General features: G+C 38.9%; 1 protein-coding gene across 1 annotated transcript in view; it reads right to left on the bottom strand.

Moving 5' to 3' along the window:
- The window catches only part of LOC122452312 (membrane cofactor protein-like), a 32,372-nt gene extending 9,836 nt beyond the window's left edge, over positions 1 to 22,536 (bottom strand). The window contains 5 exon segments of the mRNA XM_043485820.1: positions 1,749 to 1,946; positions 3,246 to 3,331; positions 13,368 to 13,467; positions 13,810 to 13,995; positions 22,416 to 22,536. Coding sequence (XP_043341755.1) covers positions 1,749 to 1,946; positions 3,246 to 3,331; positions 13,368 to 13,467; positions 13,810 to 13,995; positions 22,416 to 22,536 — 691 coding nt within the window.
- Positions 22,537 to 23,092: the final 556 nt, after the last annotated feature.

Genomic DNA, 23,092 nt, shown 5'->3' with positions numbered 1-23,092 from the left:
TCTCTGTTCTCATTGTGGGAAGGTTTTTAAGTACAAATTATACTTCCTTAATAGATATAAGACTATTCAGGCTACCTATATCTTTGTGTGGAGATATTTTGGTATATTTTTCTTCAAAGGAATTTGTTAATTTCATTTGTTGTCAAATTTATAAGCATAAATTTGTGATATTACAACTATCAATATAATATTCTTTAATCATCCCTTTAAATATCTGTCTGTATATTAGCAATGTCCTCTTTTTTATTCTTTGTAAAAATTTATTTTTCATTTTTTAAACAGCTTTTAAAGGGTACATTCCATTTACAGTTATTACAAAACAGTGACTATGTTCTTCATGTTATACAATACATTCTTGTAGCCTATCTTATAGTCATGCTCCCTACCTCTATATTGCCTCTCTTTCCTCTCCCTGCTAATTAACCAGTAGCTTGTTCTCTGTATCTGTGAGTCTGTTTCTTTTTGTTAAATATACTAGTTTGTTGTATTATTTAGATTCTCTATATAAATGATATCATATGATATTTTTCTTTCTCAATTTATTAAATATCTTTTTTCTTTCTTGTCAGCCTAGTTATAGCTTTATTTATTTTATCAATCTTCTCCAAGAACCATGGGGTTTCACTGGTTTTCTGTATTATTTTCTCTTTACAATTTTATCGATCTTTCTCTATGATTATCTTATGTCTCCTTATTTTGAGTTTGTTTGCTCTTTCTTTTTTAGTTTTGTAAGGTGGAAGCTTCAGTTATTGACTTGAGACTTTTTTTTTTTGTAACGCAAATTCATGCTATAAATTTCCCTCTAAGCAGTGCTTTTGCTGTATCACACAAATTTTGCTATTTTGATATATCATATTTTTCATTTTTATTCAATTCAGAATGTTCTAACTTTCCCTGTTACTTTAACTATGGGTTATTTATAAGTATCTTTCATAATTTTCAAATATTTGAGAATTTTCTAGATTAGCTGTTTTAATTTCTATATTTATTCCATTTTGATCAGATAATGTATTCAGAATGATTTTAATTCTTTAGAATGTGCTAGGAAATGACCTCCCTTAGAAAATGTTCCATGTCGAGTTGAAAAGAGTAAATATTATCCTGTACTCAGTGACTGTTTCCTTCCAAGAGTCAAAGCCCCTCTAGCATCTCCTTGCTTCATGTCACTCGAGTGCCTTAAACATTGTTTTAAAAATGTATTTTGTCCAGAGTTTGTCATTATTTTCAATGAGAGAGCTAGCCTTTAACAATCTGCACTACCATTATTTGTAGCCAGAACATTCAGACATCTTGCAATATAAGGAAAAACTTTATATTTAAGGCAGCATGTGTTGAGTTTTTTAGTTTTTGAAGCAAAAAGTCTTGATTTTTATATGCACACACGTATTAGTTCACAATGTGTAAACTGGAATGTCAATAACATCTGGGGTGAGAAGTGGGAAACCCCACAACTAGAACTATTTTCTATTCAATTTGGCCTAAATTAAATTAGAAGTCAATGTAAACAGAGGAGGAAACTTGCATGATTGTTTTACTTACTGGCAAAATTATTTATTTATTGGTAAAACTCAATGGACATGAGTTTGAGCAAGCTCCAGGAAATGGTGAAGGACAGAGAAGCCTGGCGTCCTGCAGTCCATGGGATTGCAAAGAGTCGGACATGGCTAAGTGACTGAACAACAACAAAACTATTTACAAAGTATTCCACAGTATTTACAAATAAAGGAGATAAATGGAAATATGATTACCTTTACACAGAGGAGGGTCACTACTCCATTTGTTAGGTTCAATACAAACAAGCTTGCTCTGTCCAACAAGTGAATATTCATCTGGTCCATTTGAAAGATCACAACTATAAGTTATCAATTCATTATATTCAAATATATTTCTGTAGCTATTGGTGTGTTTTCCATGTTTTATTTTTGGAGGTTGTCCACAATAAATCTCTTAAAAGGGGAAAAAAAGAGAAAACGAAGGCAAAAGAAAGGTGAAAGAGTAAGACAGTGTTAGTAAAGTCCTGGGCACTACCTTCAGTAAGCTCTTTCACTTATGATTTCTAGAAGTTAACTGTGAATCCATTATCCATTGAGAGGAAAGTTTCCATGAGAAAATGTATTCTCCCAAATTAACTCACATAGAAATTAACTTTTAAGAACCAAACTCACTTCCTTAAATACCTATTAAAGTATCTATATGAAATTCCTATATTATTTATAAGGACATGCAAAGTTTTGTTCTAGACATCATAAGAGATGGAAATTTAGCAAGAAAATATGCTTGTGATTACATGGAAACTTACATTACCATATGTAAAATAGATAGCCAATGGGAATTTGCTGTATGGCCCAGGAAACTCAAACAGCGGCTCTGTATCAACCTAGAGGGGTGGGTCGGGGAGGGAGACGGGAGGGAGTTCCAAAAGGGAGGGGATGTATGCATACCTATGGCTGATTCATGTTGAGGTTTTACAGAAAACAACAAAATTCTGTAAAGCAATTATCCTTCAATAAAAAAATAAATTAATTTTAAAATAATAGTAAAACCCACCACTAGCTAAGAAATGCTTTATAATTTATAAACATATCCATTCACTACATCAGAGGTTCACAATAATACCAAAATACTGTCTTATTTCACTGTCATCCTTGTAGCTGTATAGTGAAATTTCCCAGAATCTACAAATTGTGTGAATTTGAAACAGACTGAATCCAGATGTCTTCTGTTAAGCCAGATATTTGCAAAAAATGTAAAACAAATGCCACTATTCTGGAAAATTTTAATTTTTCTCATAAAAATATGGTGTATGTATTAACATGTATTGACTTTATACAAGTCTTAAAAGTGATTTAATAAAAAACTATTTAAAAAACTTTCATTCTAATTTCAATAAAATGAATACCAGTAGACATAAACCACACAAAGAAATAGTTTCCCAGATGGCACTAGTAGTAAGAACCCATCTGCCAACACAGGAGACATAAGAGATGCGGGTTCATTCTCTGGGTGGGGAAGATCCCAAGAAGGGTGGCATGGTAACCCACTCTAGTATTCTTGCCTGGAGAATCCCAGGGTGGGCTACAGTCCATAGGATCGCAGAGTTGGGACACGACTCAAGCAACTTAGCACTGCAAGGCACATAAAGAAAAGCTCTTTGGGATCATTGCTGATTTAAAAGCAAAAACAGATTCTGAAGCCAAAAAGTTTGAACGTTCTTGATCCAAATTCTAAAGTGAGAATTTACTTACTTTCACAGTGTGGAATCGTATCACTCCAAGACACATTCTCTCCAATAAGGTTACAAACTATAATAGGTTTTCCTCTTAAGAAATAACTAAATAGAGAAAAGAAGAGGTTACTGTTTCTTTAACAGCACACATAATAGTGAAAACTTTTATATGGTTGTTTTTCTATACTATAGTACTTTGAGGGAGACATTTCTTAAGTGACATGATAAAAATGAAAGTGCTAACCAAATCTGCAATTTTAGTCAAATAAAGAGTTATTGCCTGTGAACACACATTGGCCCACAGCAAAAAGTCTCCATGACTCTGTCATGCTGGCATCTTTGCTCTCTCTGGAAAATGCATCACACTTTCACTTCTGAGCTTTTGCTTCCACACTGTTCAGTTAGAACTGAGAAACAGAGACCAGGCTCTAGAGCTTGCCTGCCTGGATTCTAGTTCTAGTTGCATGACGGACTTGTTATTTGAGCTTGGGAAAGCCTTTTACTGTTTTTCTCGCTCAATTTCCTCATCTATGTAAATGACACAATAGGACATACCTCATGGGATTGTTTTGAGAATAAGTTAGCATCTGACACATACTGCTAGGTAAGTTTTACCTCTTTTTAATATTCTTTCGGTTCAGTTCAGTTCAGTAGCTCAGTTGAGTCCGACTCTTTGTGACCCCATGGACTGCAGCACGCCAGACCTCCCTGTCCATCACCAACTCCCGGAGTTTACTCAAACTCATGTCCATAGAGTCAGTGATGCCATCCAACCACCTCATCCTCTGTCGTCCCCTTCTCCTCCTGCCCCCAATCCTCCCAGCATCAGGGTCTTTTTCAATGAGTCAGCTCTTTGCATCAAGTGGCTAAAGTATTGGAGTTTCAGCTTCAAAATCAGTCCTTCCAATGAACATCCAGGACTGATTTCCTTTAGGATGGACTGGTTGGATCTCCTTGTAGTCCAAGGGACTCTCAAGAGTCTTCTCCAACAACACAGTTCAAAAACATCAGTTCTTCAGCGCTCTGCTTTCTTTATAGTCCAACTCTCACATCCATACATGACTACTGGAAAAACCATAGCCTTGACTAGATGGACCTTTATTGACAAAGTAATGTTTCTGCTTTTTAATATGCTATCTAGGTTGGTCAGAATATCTCCCTAGGAACAGCTTAGGACTGCTACTTAATGCAATCTTCTCTTAATCTTTTCTGATAATTTAAATTCACAGTGCTCTCTCCTTCCTCTGGACTCTCATTGTAATGATCATAAATAATTGTATGTATTCGGCACTTCTTATTTACTATTTTGCTTTAATATATTATACTAGTATATATTGTTTCAATTTTTTAATTTTTTTTAAGAAGAGTCTATGCTTTAAGTTTTTGGAACCTTTCAAAGTGCTTAATAGGCTCTCTATATCTATGACAGAACGTTCTAATATTTTTACTTAACGAATTTAAAAATAATCAGTGAAACTGCTTGCACAAGGTTCTAGTCGACTTCTCCATCAAGTTGCCCTCATTTTTTTGTATATTGTAGTGTTTTAGGAGAAGACTTGTGGAAGGTGGCAGAGTTGGAGGCACTAGGAATCTGTCTCCATAACTAGACAAAAACTGCAATGGTAGAGTCTGCCTGATGTCACTATTTTTGAACTTTGGAGTCTGTTGAAGAATTCCAAGTTCCAGAGGAAAGCTCAGACAGGAAAATCACATTCATTTCAGTCAATTTCAGCTCTTAGGAAAATAGCAGCTACCCATTCCCACTCTCAGCAGTGTCGCAGGCAGCTGGGCATGTGTTCCTGAGCGGCTCACACACAGATTGCAGGAGGCAGAGGACCCAGAAAGAGCTGCCCTCCAAGAACCAAGGGCATGTACTCTGATTGCCGACTTTGGTTCCTGACCACAGAAAACGGTGGGTAGCCATTGCTCTCATGTCTTGCAGACGCTTGCAAGCCCCTTTCTTGTTGGCTGAAGTGAATTACATGGGATTTAAAGATCGGGCACCATTTGCTTCCAATTTGATTTTTGCCTTCAACTTCATTTTAATGCTTTAGAAGTCAATAAATAAAGATTAGACATTCAAAAACAACTGCATATGAGGGGAAATTTAGAAAGTAAGTGTGCATATTCAGGGGAAAACTCAGAAACAGCCTGACAAGACCTTCAGTTTACAACTCAGGCTGATGGCTGGCAGAGAAATATCCTAGAGCAATCAAAAAACAGTAACAAAAACTGCAATGTCAAGGGAAAGGGGAGGATCTGACTTCCAAAGTTACCATATTATTAAATTCCAATGTCCAGTATTCCACAAAAAATCACCAGGTATACAAAGAAACAGGAAAGTATGGCCCATTCAAAATAAAAATAAAATTAAATGAACAGGAACTGCTCCTGAAAAACATCTGATGACAGATAGATTAGATAAGGACTATCTTAAATATGCTCAAACAACTAAAGAAAGATGTGCAGAAAATCAAGAAAATCATGCAAGAGCAGAGCAGAACAATCCTAAGGAGAATGCTCATGTGTGCCTGCTCAGTCGTGTCTAACTCTTTGGGACCCCATGGACTGCAGCCTGCCAGACTCCTCTGCCCGTGAAATTTTACAGGCAAGAACACTGGAGTTGGTTGTCATCTCCTACTCCAGGGTATCTTCCCAACCCAGGGATCCAACCCTCGTCTCTTGTGTCTCCTGCATTGAAAGGCAGATTATGCACCACCTAGGAAGCCCATCATGAGGAGACAGATAACCTAAGAAGAAATCAAGAAGGAGCTCTGGGCTTAACGTACAATACCTGGTACAAAAAAACTCAGTAGAGGGATTTAAAGAAAATTTGAGCACGCGGAAAGAAGGTATCAGTGAATCTAAATATAGAATGGGGGAAGCTGTTGAATCTGAACAACAGAAAGAAAACAGAGTGAAGAAAAATGAGCAGTCCCTAAAGGACTTGTGTGACATCATCAAGAGGATCATACACATTTTGGGAATCTCAGAGGAGAGACAGAGAGGGACAGAGAAAACATTTTAAAAAATAATGGCAGAGAACTTCCAAAATTTGATGAGAAACACAAATACAATCAAGAAATTCAACAACTTCCAGGTAAAAAGAACTTAAAGAAGTCCATACTAAGACACATAATAATCAAACTCTCAAAAGACAAAGACAGAGCAGCTAAGATGGCAGAGTAGAAGGACCTTAAACTCACCCCCTCTAACAAGAATACCAAAATCACAACAATCTACAGGACAATCATCACTGAAAAAGACTGAAGCCTACCAGAAAAGGTGCCCTATAGCTAGAAACAAAAAGATGGAACCACAAAGAGACTGGTAGGAGGGCAAATCCCATTCCCTTAGGTGGGTGCCCCACAAATTATAGAATAATTATATTATAGAGGTTTTACCACTAGAGCAAGTTCTGAGTCCCAGTGAAGCCCCTAACCCAAGACTCCAGCACTAGGAAGAGGAGATCCCAGAGCATCTGGCTTTGAAAGCCACCAGAGCTTGATTACAGGAGCTCACAGGACTGGGAGAAATAAGAGACTTCACTCTAAAGGGGTACACAAACATTTCATAGACACCAGGAACAAAGGCAAAAGCAATAAATTCATAGGATCCTGAATCAGAACTACCTACTGATCTTGAAAGGTGTCCTGAGGAAGCAGGGGGTGGCTGTGATTCACTCTGGGGATATAGACATTGGTGGCAGATACATAGGACTTCTCAGATGGCCCAGTAAAGAATCTGCCTGTCAATGTAGGAGATGCAGGTTGATCCCTGGGTTGGGAAGATCCCCTGGAGAAGAAAATGGTAACACATTCCAGTAGTCTTGCCTGGGAAAGTCCATGGACAGAGGAGCCTGGAGGGCTACAGCCCATGGGGTTGCAAAGTTGAACACGACTGAGCACACGTGCATGGCAGATATATCAGGGAGCATTCATCTGTGTGAGCCCTCCCAGAGGCTGATATTTTGGCACCAAGACCTGGCCCCTCAACAGTCTGTAGGATCCAGTGCTGGAGACACCTCAGGCCAAACAACAAATGAGCATGTGCAGACAGGCTGCCTAAAGACTTCCTGAGCCCACAGCCACATTTGGGCTTCCCTTGTGCCTCAGCTGGTAAAGAATCTGCCCACAATGCAGGAGACCTGGGTTCAATCCCTGGATTGGGAAGATCCCCTGGAGGAGGAGAAGGCTAGCCACTCCAGTATTCTGGCCTGGAGAATTCCATGTACTGTATAGATCAGGGGTCGCAAAGAGTCAGACATGACTGAGCGACTTTCACTTCACTAGACATGACCCTGCACAACAGAGGACCAAGATCCCTCCAGTGGCCGTGGGGCTGACACTAGAAGCAAGAAAATTACAGCCCTGCAGCTTGCAGACTGAGTCTACAAATGCAGGCCAGCTAATCCTGGGCCCTTGAGTGATGAGAGGGTAGCACACTGCTGGGATGCTTTGAACATTTCCTACAGAGGGTCACTTCTCCAAAATCAAAAAAGAGTAGCCAACTTACCACATACAAAAAATACAAATAGCAATTTAAAGAAAATGAAGACACAGAAAAATACATTTCAGATGAAGGAACAAGATAAAACCCCAGGAGAACTAACTGACATGGAGAAATGGAATCGACCCAAGAAAGAGTTCAGAGTAATGATAGTAAAGATGACCAAAGAACTCAGGAGAATGGATGCACAAAGTGAAAAATTAGAAGTTTTTTAACAAAGAATTAGAAATTAATAAGAAAAACCAAATACAATTAAAGAATACAATAACTGAAATGAAAACTACACCAGAAGGAATCAATAGAGTAAATGAGGCAGAAGAACAGATCAGTGACGTGGCGGACAGAGTGGAGGTAATCAGTGCCATGGAACAGAAAAAAGAATGAAAAAGAATGAGGACAATTTAAGGGACTTCTGGGACAACATTAAGCATGCTAGCATTTGCATTATTGGGGTCCTAGAAGGAGGAGAGAGAAAGGGCCTGAGAAAATATTTGAAAAGATAATAGCTGAAAAACTTCCCTAACCTGGAAAGGGACAGTCACCCAGGTCTAGGAAATGCAGAGAGTGTCATACAGGATTAACCCACAGAGGAATATACCATGACATAGAATAATCAAAATGACAAAAACTAAAGATAAAGAGAAAATATTAAAAGCAACAAGTGAAAATCAACAAATAACATATGAGATTACTCCAATAAGGCTGTCAACTAATTTTCCAGCAGAAACTCTGTAGGCCATAAAGAAGAGGCGTTAAAGTAATGAAAGTCAAAAAGTTACAATCAAGAATACTCTATTCAGCAAAGCTCTCTCATTCAGATTTGATGGAGAAATCAAAAGTTTTAGAGACAAGCAAAAGCTAAAATAATTCATTATTACCAAAGCATCTTTACAACAAACAATAAAGAAAATTCTCTGTGGAAATAAAAAGATCACAAATAAAAAGAAGAAAATTATAAAATGGAAAAGCTTATAGGTAAAGGCAAACTTATAGTTAGAAAATCATCCACACACAAAGCTAGTAGGGAAGTTAAAAGAAAAAAGCAATGAAATAATTTGTATCTACAATAAGCAGTTAAAGGATACACAAAACAATTGGATGTGAAATATAAAATCAAAAACAGTAATTGTGAGGGGAGGAGAATAAAAGGCAGGATATCTAAAATACATTTGAAATTAAGAAATCTGCAACTTAAAACATGTATGAATATAGACTCCTATACAAGAATCTCATGTAACCACAGAAAAACTGTAATAGATGTACACATAAAAAAGATAAAGGAATCCAAATATAACACTGAAGATAGTCATCAAAAGAGATGAGAAAGAAAGGAGAAAAAAAGCAAAAAAAAAAAAAAATCAACAAAATGACAAAAGGAACATACATATCAATAATTACTTTAAATGTAAGTGGACTAAATGCTCCAACCAAAAGACTCAGACTGGCTAAATGATTACAAAAACAAGACCTATATACATGCTGTCTATAAGAAAGTCACCTCAGATCTGGAGACACACACACACTGAAAGTGAGGAAATGGAAAGAGCTATTCCATGCAAATGGAAATCAAAAGAAAGTCAGAGTTGCAACACTTCTAGCAGACACAATACTCTTTAATAAAGCCTACTACAAGAGACAAAGAAGGACACTATATAATGAGCAAAGAACCAATCCAAGAAGAAAATATAACAATTTAAATATATATGCACCCAATATAGGAGCACCTTGGTACATATGGCCAAGTGCTAACAGCCAAAAAGGGAAAATTGACAGTAATACAATAATAGTAGGGCACTTTAACACCCCACTTACATCAATGGATAGATCATCCAGACAGAAAATTAATAAGGAAACAAGAGCCTTAAGTGACATATTGAACTAGATGGACTTAATTAATATTTATAGAGCATTTCATCCAAGAGCAGCAGAATACACATTCTTTTCAAGTACACATGGAACATTCTCTAGGGTAGATCACAGGCTGGGCCACAAAGCAATTTCTGCTAATTTAAGAAAACTGAAATCATACCAATCATCTTTTTCAACCATGACCCTGTGAGGTCAGAAATCAACTAAAAGAAAAAAAAAAACTGCAAAAAACACAAGCATGTGGAGGCTACATGGTATGCTATAGAACAACCAATGAATCACTGAAGAAACCAAAGAGGACATTTTAAAAAAATACCTAGACACAAATGAAAATGAAAACATGATCTAAAACCTATGGGCTGCAGCAAAAGCGGTAGTAAGAGGGAATTTTATAGTGATACAAACTTACCTCAGGAAACAAGAAATATCTCAAATAAACAACCTAACATTACACTTAAAGTGACTAGAGAAAGAAGAACAAATAAAAGTCAAAGTCAGTAAAAAGAAGGAAATCATAAAGATCAGAGCAGCAACAAATGAAACTTTGAACTAGAAGTTTGAGAACAGTTAAAATAAGATGCATGAAACTGGAGCCTATTATGCAGAGAGAAGTCAGAAAGAAAAACACCAATACAGTATATTAACTCATATATATGGAATTTAGAAAGATGGTAATAATGAACCTATATGCAAAAGAGCAAAAGAGGCACAGATACAGAGAACAGACTTTTGGACTCTGTGGGAGAAGGCAAGGGTGGGATGATTTGAGAGAATAGCATCGAAACATGTATATTACCATATGTGGAATAGATGACCAGTCCAAGTTTGATGCATGAACCAGGGCATTCAAAGCCAGTGCACTGGGACAACCCAGAGGGATGGGATGGGGGAGGGGAGGTGAAAGGGCAGTTCGGGCCAGAGGGATGCATGTACAACCATGACTGATTCATGTCAATGTATGGCAAAAACCACCACAACATTGTACAATAATTAGCCTCCAATTAAAATAAATAAATTAAAAAAAAATAGAAAAGACCAATGAAACTAAAAGCTGATTCTTTGAAAAGATAAAGAAATTGATAGACTTTTAGCCAGACTCATCAAGAAAAAGGGGGAGAGGGCCCAAATCAATAAAACCAGAAAGGAAAAGGAAGTTACAACCAACACATCAGAAATATGAAGGATCACAAAAGACTACTACAAGCAACTATTTGCCAATAAAATGGACAATCTACTGTAGAAGAAATGGAAATATTCTTAGAAAAAGATAATTTCCCAAGAGTGAACCAAGACGAAATCACCAGTACAGAAATTGAATCAGTAATTTAAAAACTCCCAACAAGCAAAATATTCCAGAACCATATGACTTCACAGGTGAATTCTACCAAACATCCATCCATCTTTCTGAAACTATTCCAAAAACTTGCAGAAGAAAGAACAGTTCCAAACTTATTCTATGAGACCAGCATCACCCTAATACCAAAACCAGACAAAGGTATCACACAAAAAAGAACATTTTAGGTCAATTACTGATGAAAATATAAATGAAAATCCTCAACAAAATACTAGCAGACCAACTCCAACAATACTTTAAAAGGATCATACATCATGATCCAGTGAGATTTATCCCAGGAATATAAGATTTTTATATATTCATTAATCAACCAGTGCATTACACCACATTAACAAACTGAAGAACAAAAACCATGTGATCCTATCAATAGATGCAGAAAAAATAATATGATAAAATTCAATATATATTTATGATGCTAAAAATCCTCTTCAGAAAGTGAGCTTAGAGAAAACATGGCTCAACATAATAAAGGCCATATATGACAAATCCACAGCTAATATCACACTCAATGGTGAAAATGGAAAACATTTTCTCTAATATCAGGAAAAATACCAGGATGCCCACTCCTATCACTATAATTCAACATAGTTTTGGAAGTTCTAGCCATGGGAAATGGAGAAGAAAAATAAATAAAAGGAATCCAAATTGGAAAAGAAGTAAAACCATCACTGTTTGCAGATAATGTGATGCTATGCATAGAAAATCCTAAAGACACTACCAGAAAACTACTAGAGCTCATCAATGAATTTTGAAAAGTTGACAAACACTAAATTAATATACAGAAATTGTTGCACTTCTATACTCTAACAATGAAATATCAGAAAAAGAAATTAAGGAAACAATCCCATTTACTACTGCATCAAAAAGAATAAAATATATAGAAACAAACCTGTCTAAGGAGGCAAAAAACCTATACTCTGAAAACTATAAGATACTATGAAAGGAACTGAAGATGACTCAAACAGATGGAAAGATATTCTGTGTTCTTGGATTTAGAGAATCAGCATTGTCAAAATGACTATACTACCCAAGACAATCTATAGATTCAATGCAATCCCTACCAAACTACCAATGGCATTTTTCACAGAACTAGAGTAAAAAATGTTTTAAGTTGTACGGAAACACAAAAGACCCCTAATAGCCAAAACACTCTTGAGAAGGAAGAATGGAACAGGAGGAACCATGGTCCCTGACTTCAAACTATACTATAACACTACAGTCTTCAAAACAGTATGGTACTGGCTGAAAAGGAGACGTGTAGAACCACAGAATAGGCTAGAAAGACCATCAATAAACATGGCAAGAAGAGACAATGGAGATAAGGCAGTCTCTTCAATAAGTGGTGCTGGAAAAACTAGACAGCTATATGTGAAAAGAATGAAACATTCTTTTATGCCATATAGAACATTCTACATATAGAACATTTTACACCATATAGAACATAGAACATTCTTTTACACCACATACAAATAAATACAAAACTAAATTCAAAATGGATTAAAGACCTAAATGTAAGATCTGATATTATAAAACTCTTCAAGGAAAACATAGGCAGAACACTCTTTAACATAAATTGTGGCAATATTTTTTTTGGATACATCTCCTAGAGTAATGAAAATAAAAACAAAAATAAAAAACTGGGATCTAACTAAATGGGAAGCCATTTTGCATGGCAAAGGAAATCATAAATAAAGGAAACCTATGGACTGGGAGAAAATTTCTAACTAAATATCTAGAAAATATTCTAACTAAAATGATTCTACCAAGAATGGATTAATTTCCAATATATGGAGTTCACACAGCTTAATACCAAAAATAACATAGTAAAAAAATGAGCAGAAGGACTAGACAGACATTTTTCCAAAGAAGCATATGTGTCTTTTTCAGGCACATGAACAAAAAATGCTAAATATTGCTAATTATTAGAGAAATGCAAGTCAAAACTACAATGAGATATTACCTTACACCTGTCAGAATGGCCATCATTTAAAAGGCTACCAATAATAAATGCTGGAAAGGGTGTGGAGAGAAAGGAGCCCTCCTACCCTGCTGATGGCAGTCATTCTGTGAACCTGCCTTCAACTCTGAGAACGGCCATTTTAAACAGGTGTCCTTTGTAGTTAAGGATAAAGCTATCATGATTATTACATTTTTGACACATCCAATAGGCTTATTCTCACATATAATAAGCATATAATCTTGCTTTTCTTCAATTTAAATTTCTTTCTATTAATTACACATTTTTTTCAGTGTAACTTATCATTTCAGTATAACACATCATTTCAAGTGCCACTTACCACCTAGAAAGAAACATGAAATCAACTTTAAGGAAATGATCAAGTTGAGAAGCAAAGCAAAATGAAATTCACAATGTTTACCTTCTTCCTTTCTAAAGGGTAACTTACTTACCCCTCATCACAAGAAATGTGAGCTTCTGATTCCCACTCAAATGTTTCATTTGGGGCAACGACTTTACCATGCTTTACTTTGATATCTGGACATGATTTTCCTAAAAGAAAATTTTCAAATTTGTTCTTTCATACCAATTTCAAAACATTTAAATCAAGATCAAAATTCTACACTGCTCTTTTGTATTGATGAAATATCATTTTCTTTATTTAATTATTATAAGGGCAAACTTGAAATTCACATTTATCTAGGGATCAATCCCCAAGAAAGATTCCCTGGAGATTTCTCAAAGCCAGAAAAAATGGATTGTGATCTACAACTTAGTTTCTTATGAGAAAATCATTACTGTTATAGTGGAAAATTAACTCTTAAAATGTGTAAAAATCTCTAGAGAATGAAAAAAAAAAAAACCCAAGAAATAAAAATGGTTTCGTTTCCTTACTTAAACATGCTTCTTCAATACGGCTCCATGAGCCATTAGGCTCACAAGTAGCTGAGAGGAGATAAGGCAACACATAAAAGTATCCTCGGTAACACTCATAGTCTATTCTGTCCCCAGGGTAATAATGGCGTTTAATGACACCCTTAAGCTTCATACTCTCCAATACTGGTGGATCAATGCAGCGTACTAGGAATAAGAGAATAAAAACAGAAAATTAGGAATTTAATCTTTCCCATCAGTCACTGTGGCTTAGCAGCAAGCAGGTAGTACAGAATAAGTAGAAAGTTTCTTAGCAAGATTTTTAATGACTTTATCCATGGTTTTATCCAAGCGATGGTAGTAGTGGAGAATGTGTCTTGCTTACTAAAAAAAATCCTATTAACTTTTAATTTGTTGAGGAATAAGCTAAATTTTCATTCAACAGTAAATTCAAGGACACAAAATCTATCTTTTGGGTATTAAATATACATACGTATCCTCACGCGCTTCCCAGGTGGTGCTAGTGGTAAGGAACTCGCTTGCCAATGCAGGAGACATAAAAGATGCGGGTTCAATCCCTGGGTTGGGAAGATCCCCTGGAGGAGGGCATGCCAACACGCTAAAGCATTCTTGCCTGGAGAATCCCATGGACAGAGGAGCCTGGCGGGCTACAGTCCAGGGGGTCACAAAAAAGTCAGACACGACTAAAGCGACTTAGCACAGCACAGCATGTGTTTCCTTACACATTTTTTCCCTAAATTTATTTCAAAACTCACCTCTCATCTTAAAAGTTCTTTTATAGTCTATAACACTCTGCTCAGATTACACTTCCAAAGTTGGAAACACAAGCATATGATCACTTGTCAATTCAGGCTGTTTCCTCTCAGAAGGCAAGGTTCTAGAGGGAAAGGATCATATACTTTCTTTTTCTACTACACTCTGTACACACTGGGTGCTCAAGACTTGCTGTAGTAAGAAGAGATTATTAAATAAGCATTGTGGATTTCAAAAGATCAAAATAGATGTGGACTATGTATTTCAAAATATGACTTCACTTTATATATTAGGTTGATACAAAAGTAATTGCAGCTTCAGACTGAATTTTAAATCATTATAAATAGGCTCAAACACATCTTTATTAATCAAAATAGGCTTCATTACAATCAACACATTTTTGCCAATGAGAAATAAGTTTGTTGATTCCGGTAGCATAAACATCCATGCTTCAGGATTCGAAGAACTCTTGGAAACCATTTTCTACCTCTTGCTTTTTGTGGAAGCATTTTCCCTACAAAAAGTTGTCAAGACGCTTGGAGAAGTCGTTGTTGGCTGGCGAGAGGTCAGGTGAATGTGGCAAAATATTCAAAATATTTTGAGGGGCAAAATATCTTACCCCAATTTGTTCAACTTTTGAAGTGTTGATTGTGTGATGTGTGGCTCGGTGTTGTAGTGGAGAAGAATTGGGCCCTTTGTGTTCCCCAATGTTGGCTGCAGGCATTGCAGCGTCTGGTGCATCTCATTGATTTGCTGAGCATACTTCTTAGATATAATGGTTTTGTCAGGATTCAGAATGCTATAGTGGATTAAGTGGGCAGCAGACCACCAAACAGTGGCCATGACCTTTTTTGGTGCAAGTTTGGTTTTGGGAAGTGCTTTGGATATTCTCAGTCCAACCACTGAGCTGGTTGTTGTCAGTTGTCATAGAAAAATCCACTTTTCGTCGCATGTCACAATCTGATCAAGAAATGGTTCATTGTTGCTGTGTGGAATAAGAGAAAACAACACTTCAAAATGATGATTTATTTGATTTTCAGTCAGCTCATCAGACACCCACTTATCAAGTTTTTTCACCTTTCCAATTTGCTTCAAATGCTGAATGACTGGAGAATGGTCGAAACTGAGTTCTTCGACAACTTCTTGTGTAATTGTAAGAGGATCAGCTTTGATAATCCTCTCAACTGGTCATTATCAACTTCCCATGGCTGGCCACCATGCTCCTCATCGTCAAGGCTCTTGTCTCCTTCGCAAAACTTCTTGAACCACTGCTCCACTGTACGTTTGTTAGCAGTTCCAGGGCCAAATGCATTAATGTTGTAAGTTGTCTCCACTGCTTTACGACCCATTTTGAACTCAAATAAAAATTCACTCAAATTTGTCTAACATCTCTTCTATAGCCTCAAATAAATACAAACTAAATATCAAGTAATAAGTCATTAGCAAAAAACAAGGCAAGAAATGCAATATTATACTTTAAAAATAGGTATTATTACACAATACAATAGGCTGCATTCAGAAAATTCCCCAGTGCTCCAGGTAAGTGACAGAAAAGTGAAATAGTACCCTGCTATGAATCAAGAGAACTGTTCACTTTCTCTGCACTTGCAAAAATTATGCACTCACTCTCTACCCACTTGCAAAAATTAAAAATAAATCTCTGACACAAGCACACATCCATATCCCTTCTCATGTAGTCCCCTCAGGAAATCATGGTCTCTGACCCAAGACATAATTTCCCCAAATCTTATTTATTTTTAAAATTTCTTTGCTTCTTCAAAGTGCAAATTCTAACACATAATCTGTCAATTTTACTTCTAAATTTCCACTCATTTATAATGTACTTTCAAAGTCATTAAGTAGCCTCCTTCTAGATAAATTCACCCTAACCCTTTCCCTCAGTTATTTTAGGTTTCCTGCCTATAACATCTGGAGCGATTGATCATTTTCCCTTTGCTCCTTCATGCCCGAAAAGCTCTTCCCTTTGGTTTTCAGGAAACAAATGACCTTGATATTCAGCCTGTCCTCTGGCTACTCTTCCTCCTATGTCTGATTGCATTCTGTGACGTTACTCATGGGTTATTCTAGGAACGTTCCTAATTTTCATTCTGCAAATCCCCCTGGGTGAGAATACATACTCTCATGACATCATTAACACTGCTAAGAGCTGCCTCCCAAACTGCTCTGTCCATCCTAGGTCTCTAGCTGGGGTGCCAAGTCTACGTATTCAATTCCCTCCCAACACAGCTCCACGTGGAAGGTGTTGCACTTTCTCAAGCAACATAATGAAGCCAGTGTGTGGTCTCTTTTGACTCTTCATACCAAGTTTCCACAACTGAAATGCCTGTTCTCTCTCTATTTCCACCTTTACTTCTGCTAAAAATTCAAGCCACTATCATTTCTTATCTGAACTGCTGCAAGAGTTTTTGAACAGGTCTCCATACTGGTCTTGCTACCTTTCATTCAGTTCATTTACACACCGCCACCATATAATACTGATAGAATACCATGACCAGGGCTCTTCCAAGTTAGATATATTTCAATGGCTCCCCTATTCCCTCATGATAATGTCTAAGGCTCCTTGATACGGCTAAGAGAGCTTTAGTATCTGCTCACTCTTGCACACTCGTCTAGTAAGTTGCTCAATCGTGTGTGACTCTTTGCAACCCCATGGACTGTAGCCTACCATGATCCTCCATCCATGGGATTTTCCAGGCAACATTCAATTCCACCAGTACTGCCCATTAACTCACTCAGCTTCCTGTATCACTCTGGACCTCCATGCATCATTTGACTTCAGCTTTGACCAGAGACCTTGCCATCCCTCCTTCAGTTTCATCCTAAATGCCACTTTTTCCCTGAGGCTCTTAACATTTCTCACTCAAAAAATTGGGTCAAGCGTCTTTGTGGTGCCACAATTTACTTCTTTCGTAGCACTTTTCATACTGTACTTGCTCATTGCTCATACTCCCTGGGACATGGTAACTTCCTGGGGGCCGTGTCTCACTCATCGCTGCATTTCGAGCTCCTAGAGCCACAGTTGAAGGAGCACTGTTATCAGTTTTACATACTTTTGATAAAATTAAAATTCTTTACTCTTCAGCCAAACTGCTCCAGAAATATCTTCAAACCATCACTTTTTTTTTACTGCTGTTTTTGTCAGATTCCATTTTTTGGGAGTTTCTTTACAAAAATTTTACTTAATCAGAATTTTTCACTTTTTTCATGTCAAAATATTTGTTTTAATATTTTATTATAAACCTATTTTATATCACTTCTATGACTAGAAATCGTATTTTAACATTAAAAGTAAACTCCAAAGACTGTAGGTTATATTTTTCCTAAAGATTAGCAATGAACAATTCCAGAACATGTTTCTTATAAAATCATTGGTGATATCAATCATTTTAGAAATAGCAAATCAGGCATTACCTGTGCCAATCATTGTTTTCATGTTTTTTAAACTAATGTATCCTTCACAGTCTTCCTATGAATTGGGTACTATTTTCCTTTCTTTAAGATAAGCAATCTGAACTATGGTGAGGTGAAGGAACTTTCCCATGAATACATTCCTAGTAGGTAGCACACCCAGGGTCAAGCCAGGAATCTTGGTTCTATTACCAACACTGCTTTCCATCAGTTGGTCATCTGAAATCCTCATATTGTAATGACAGCAACGTTTGTATTTAGTCTTTAAGAAATGGTCTTATACTGAGCCTGGGGAAATTAAAGCAACCTAGTTTAGATGTGGCTTCCCAGGTGGTGCAGTGGTAAAGAATCCGCCTACAAATGCAAGAGACACCGGTTAGATCCCTGGATCAGAAGAGCCCCTGGAGTAGGAACTGGCAACCCACTGCAGTATTCTTGCCTAGAAAATTCCATGGACAAAGAAGCCTGGCAGGCTGCAGTCCAGAGGTCGCAAAGAGTCAGACACAACTGAGTATACACACACAGAGTTTAGATGTGCATTTGCTAGAGCCAACAAAAAGTCTCAAGGTGCCCAGAAAGAACAGGTAATAATACCATAGTCTGATTTCTCTGATTTTAATTGTTCATTCCTAACTATCCTGTTTCTCCACAATCACTCACTCTGTGATCTACACTGCTGCCTTCCTCTTGCCTCCTTCACCCCACTGCCACCACGCAGGGTGGCTAGACAGGCCACCACTGCCCTGAGCCACACCACCTCTCTGAGCCTTTGCTCACACTCCTTCCTCTGCTCTGAACACCTTCTTCCTGCTCTGGAGCAACTCCTTCAGCTCTTGTCTTCCTTGACCTTAGTTCACTCAACATCTCCTCTGGCAAGTAGTTTCTGCTTCCCTGGGGAGGCAGTGATCAGTCCCTTCTCTCGTACAAGCAGCTTTTTGTAGGAAAGAGCTATCTGCAGGAGGTCCCCTTTGTCTTGTCACTTTATCAAAACTATATTTTAACTAACCTCTGGACAAGCATACCTTTCACATCTTTTGATCACACAATACTCTGCCTAACCTGTTGTCTCTTTTCTAAGTTCAAGAAATGGAAATGAAGAATAATTAAGAGATGGCCAGCTCTTTCCCCCAGTTTTCCCTTCAGTAATCTTGAGAGCAAACTCAGTGAGAGAGCATCTAAAGAAAGATCACAAGGAGTCAAGAAGTCTGCAGGCAATTGGAGATGTCAACAAATGTGACTCCCTATCACAATGACTGGGCTTCCCTGGTGGTGCAGTGGTAAAGAATCTGCCTGCAGACGTTAGACGTGGGTTCAATCCCTGGGGTCAGGAAGATTCCCCTGGAGTAGAAAAAGGCAACCCACTCCACTATTCTCGCCTCGAGAATCCCATGGACAGAGGAGCCTGGCGGGCTACAGTTCATGGGGTTACAGAGAGCCAGACACGACTGAGCATGCACGCACATCACAATGATTAACTTTGGAGATTACTTCCCCTTTTTCCCTTTAAAAACTTTCAGGGCCAAGTAGAATCTTCAGAGTAGGTTCTGGGACAGAGGTCTCCCTTCTCCCCAGATGCCAGCCTTCTGCTTAAAGCAACCTTTCCATTCCTACTGGCACTTGTCTCTGAAGTATTGACTTTCTGAGTGGTAAGAAGTCCAACCTGAGTTCAGCAGCACTTGGACTTTCCTCTGCATGCTTACCATTACATGCTTTTATGTTGAACACATAATATAGTGGACTCCCTTCATCCTTGTGGCCAACAACATCTCACACAGCATGTCTGTCACAGTCATGCTTCAAAACACTTTGCTTTTCAAAGTATCACTACTGTTAAACAGAAATCAATGGTAAAGAATACAGTACAATAAATCCAACCATTGAAAATAATCATCTTAAAACTTTATGCACTGGAGAAATATTTGACCACGTAATTTCTTTTGTTGTCTATCTCCCAGTAGTATGGTAACCTAGCAACTGACTGATAAGGACTGTTCTTCTTGCACTGTAATACAAAGAGCAAGAAAACTAAGACAGTATCATGTAAGCATTTACTGATCTTGGTTTCTTTCATCAGGAAGAAAGAAAAGACTTAATATAGGCAGAAGAGATCACTTACAAAAGGAAATTATAGGTTTTGTCCCAAAAAGCAGACCCTGCTCTGGAGGAATGAGACTGGTCCCTTCTGTGGGCTCCTGCCATTGGGCAACTACCTCTGAGCTGGCAAGCCTTCCAGGCACAACGATGACTACTTATTATACCTGCTCCTCAAGAGCCGCTTCTGTGACTGTTTGTAGTATCCACATACTCCCCATGCCCAGTATAGTGAGTTACCATTTATACCTTATTTAACTTTCCTACCTATTCTGATTTTACCTTTCAACCTTAAACATAACCTATTCATCCTCTTCATTTCCAGTTGGTATCTTCCCTGATATATCCTATTCATTTTATCCTTTTTTTCTCTATTTTGAACAATTCTTATCATCTCATTCAACTTCTAGCCTTAAGCATATTTTAAACATTATTAAAGAATTCCTTTTAATTTCTTGTTAGCACTGTTGTTCCATCACTCACACCTCTCCTGCAGAGAAATAAACTTTTAAAACCATCTGTAACAAGCAAGACTGTAGTAGTGTGAGCCCTGAGTAGTCTACTATCAGGGGCATATAAATCCTTTCTGATCCTCAGCTGCCTCTGCCTTAGCTTTTAGGCACCACAGAAAGGCCATCCTAAGTGTGGCTCTTTAGAGAACCTTCCTCCTGGAAGCAAAAGAAGTTGTTCCTGGACTCTAAGCCCCAGCTGAAAGTTACCTCTAACTGGTACTCGATAGTTATACGAGAGTGTTGACACTGAGGCAAAAAAAAAAAAAACAAAATGGGCATTTCAAACCACAAGTGTGCCAAGACAGCCAAGATCTCTGCGTTCTAGTGAGGAGAGAATGGAAAACACAGTTTGGGTGGGTGACTACCAGTTAGCAGGGGAATTAAACTGAAGTGTGTGTGCGTCCACTGGAAATGGTAGGTCAGAGAAGGTCCCTCTGAAAAGGTGACATCACAGAGCTTGAAGAATAAGAAAGAGTTAATTATGTATAAGGCAGAAGAATCTTCTAAGCCCTCTGAGGAAACAACAACTGCAGAAGACAAGGTGGCAGAGTCTAGCCTGTTCGTTGAGCAGAAAAGTCTTCCCTCCCATCAGTCCTTTGTTAAATGCCATCAGAGAATCACGCTTCTTTGCTCTTGGGCACTTCTCTTGGGTTATAGCATATTCATTAGTCTTACGTGTTGGCTACCGTCTGCCACTCCCAATAAATTCTAGCAAATATTAATATTCGATTTCCTAATGTGTGCCTGGCACTGGGGGTGTAACAGTGAGCAAAACTCAGTCCCTGCATATACTCACATGTGTGTGCGGAAGGGGAGGCAAACAGATAGACAGTGAAATCAGGAGAGTGAAAATAGGAATGCTGTGTTTATTGTTCACCAGTGCATCCTCAGGACCTGGACAGGACCTGGCATACAGAAGACAAGTATTTGTTGAATGAATGCTGCTAAGAAAAACTGCAGCAAACAAACTACATGGAATAGATCCTAAAAATATCCTGGGCATAGAAACACATCTGTGGACAAAGACAAGGAAATATACCAATGTATTAAAAAAATGGTTTTCCTTGTTTATGTTTTATACAATAAGCATGCATTTTTGTACATATTTAAAGTATTTGTTTGATTCAATGAAACACACAAACTTAGTGGACGGGGTCTCAGCTCTAATTTATGAGCTTTAAGGGAAAACCAGGTGAACACCATTTATAGTTTATTTCCAGGATACTCATTTTTCACTAGGTTTGGCTACCAATGTGTTTTCGGTTGCTTTGGTAAGCCCCACGCAAAGCAAACAATAAGCTTTCTAGTCCCACACCGGGCACTACTGTGTTGGGGACTTCCAGAAAGCATATACCGGGGTATATTTCTCCCGGCTCCCCCAGCGGGACATAACCCCATTCCCCCAACCGCGCAGGGAACACAGGGCAAACCCTTCCCCTCGCAACATCCCCAGATACTTGAGCAAGCCCTCCCCACCAACACCCGGGCCCTGCACCTGTCCTCACCAGGCTCTGTCCTGTAAACACCCTACCAGCTCTTGCCAGGGAACCAGCCTGGCCCTGGTCAATCCAAGCCGAGCCCACCATCGCGCAGCTCTCAGTGCCCCGCAACAAGCAAGCCTTCTCCTTAGGACCCCGCACAGCTAGACCCGGGAAACACCCGCCCCGCCCTCTACCCCAACTTCGCAGGACCCCCGTTGAATCCAGCTCCGTGTCACCGCCCCGTACCACCAAGCAAAGCACCCCGCCCCCGGTTCTGGCCTGCCCGCCCCCGACCCATTCCAACTCGCCGCCTGGGCGCACGCTGTCTCCAGGCTCCTACCGGAGAATATGGGTAACGGGAGCACTAGGGCCGCCAAAAGCGTCCCGACGCAGCACCAAGGGAAGAGGGGACTCTCGGGGCGAGCGGGAGGTGCCTGGCGAGGCGCGCAAGACGCTGTCATTTTCGGGATGTTCAGCGGGAAACAGCAGACCGACGCGGGACACCGCAGACCGACGCGGGACACCGCAGACCGACGCGGGACAGACCTTTCCGAATTGAGTTACCGCGCGCAACAATCGGCGGATTCAGAGTCCAGTGCGGTCACGGAGGTGGGCGTGGCCTGGAACCGCCGGCCAATGGGCGGGCTGCAAGGCGGGGCCTCGGGCCGGGGGCGGTCCTTAGGCCGGGAGAGGCGGGGTGTGGCCCCAGCCCAGGTCTAACCTGTGAGCGCGCGGGCTGCTTTGCACCTCCTGCTCAGACCCTGCCAGGACATCACTTCTTCGTCTGCAGACCTAAAGGAGAACCTCAGCGGCTCGCGGGAAATGTTCAGCGCCTCTTCGTGAACACACTGTCACTGCCCTACTTAGGAAGGATGGGAAGGAATCAAGGGCAGGTGCGGTCATCGTTGACCCTTTTCCAGAACGCTGGACTAAATAAAAAGAATCAAGCGCCTCCACCTGAAAACAGTCAGTGGATCCCTGTGGGGCAGACACCTCTCAGGACTCTATTTTGGACCT

The sequence above is a fragment of the Cervus canadensis genome, chromosome 13 (genome assembly GCF_019320065.1).
Source record: "Cervus canadensis isolate Bull #8, Minnesota chromosome 13, ASM1932006v1, whole genome shotgun sequence".
NCBI classification, from domain to species: domain Eukaryota; kingdom Metazoa; phylum Chordata; class Mammalia; order Artiodactyla; family Cervidae; genus Cervus; species Cervus canadensis.
This window is presented reverse-complemented; position numbering and strand designations above follow the sequence as displayed.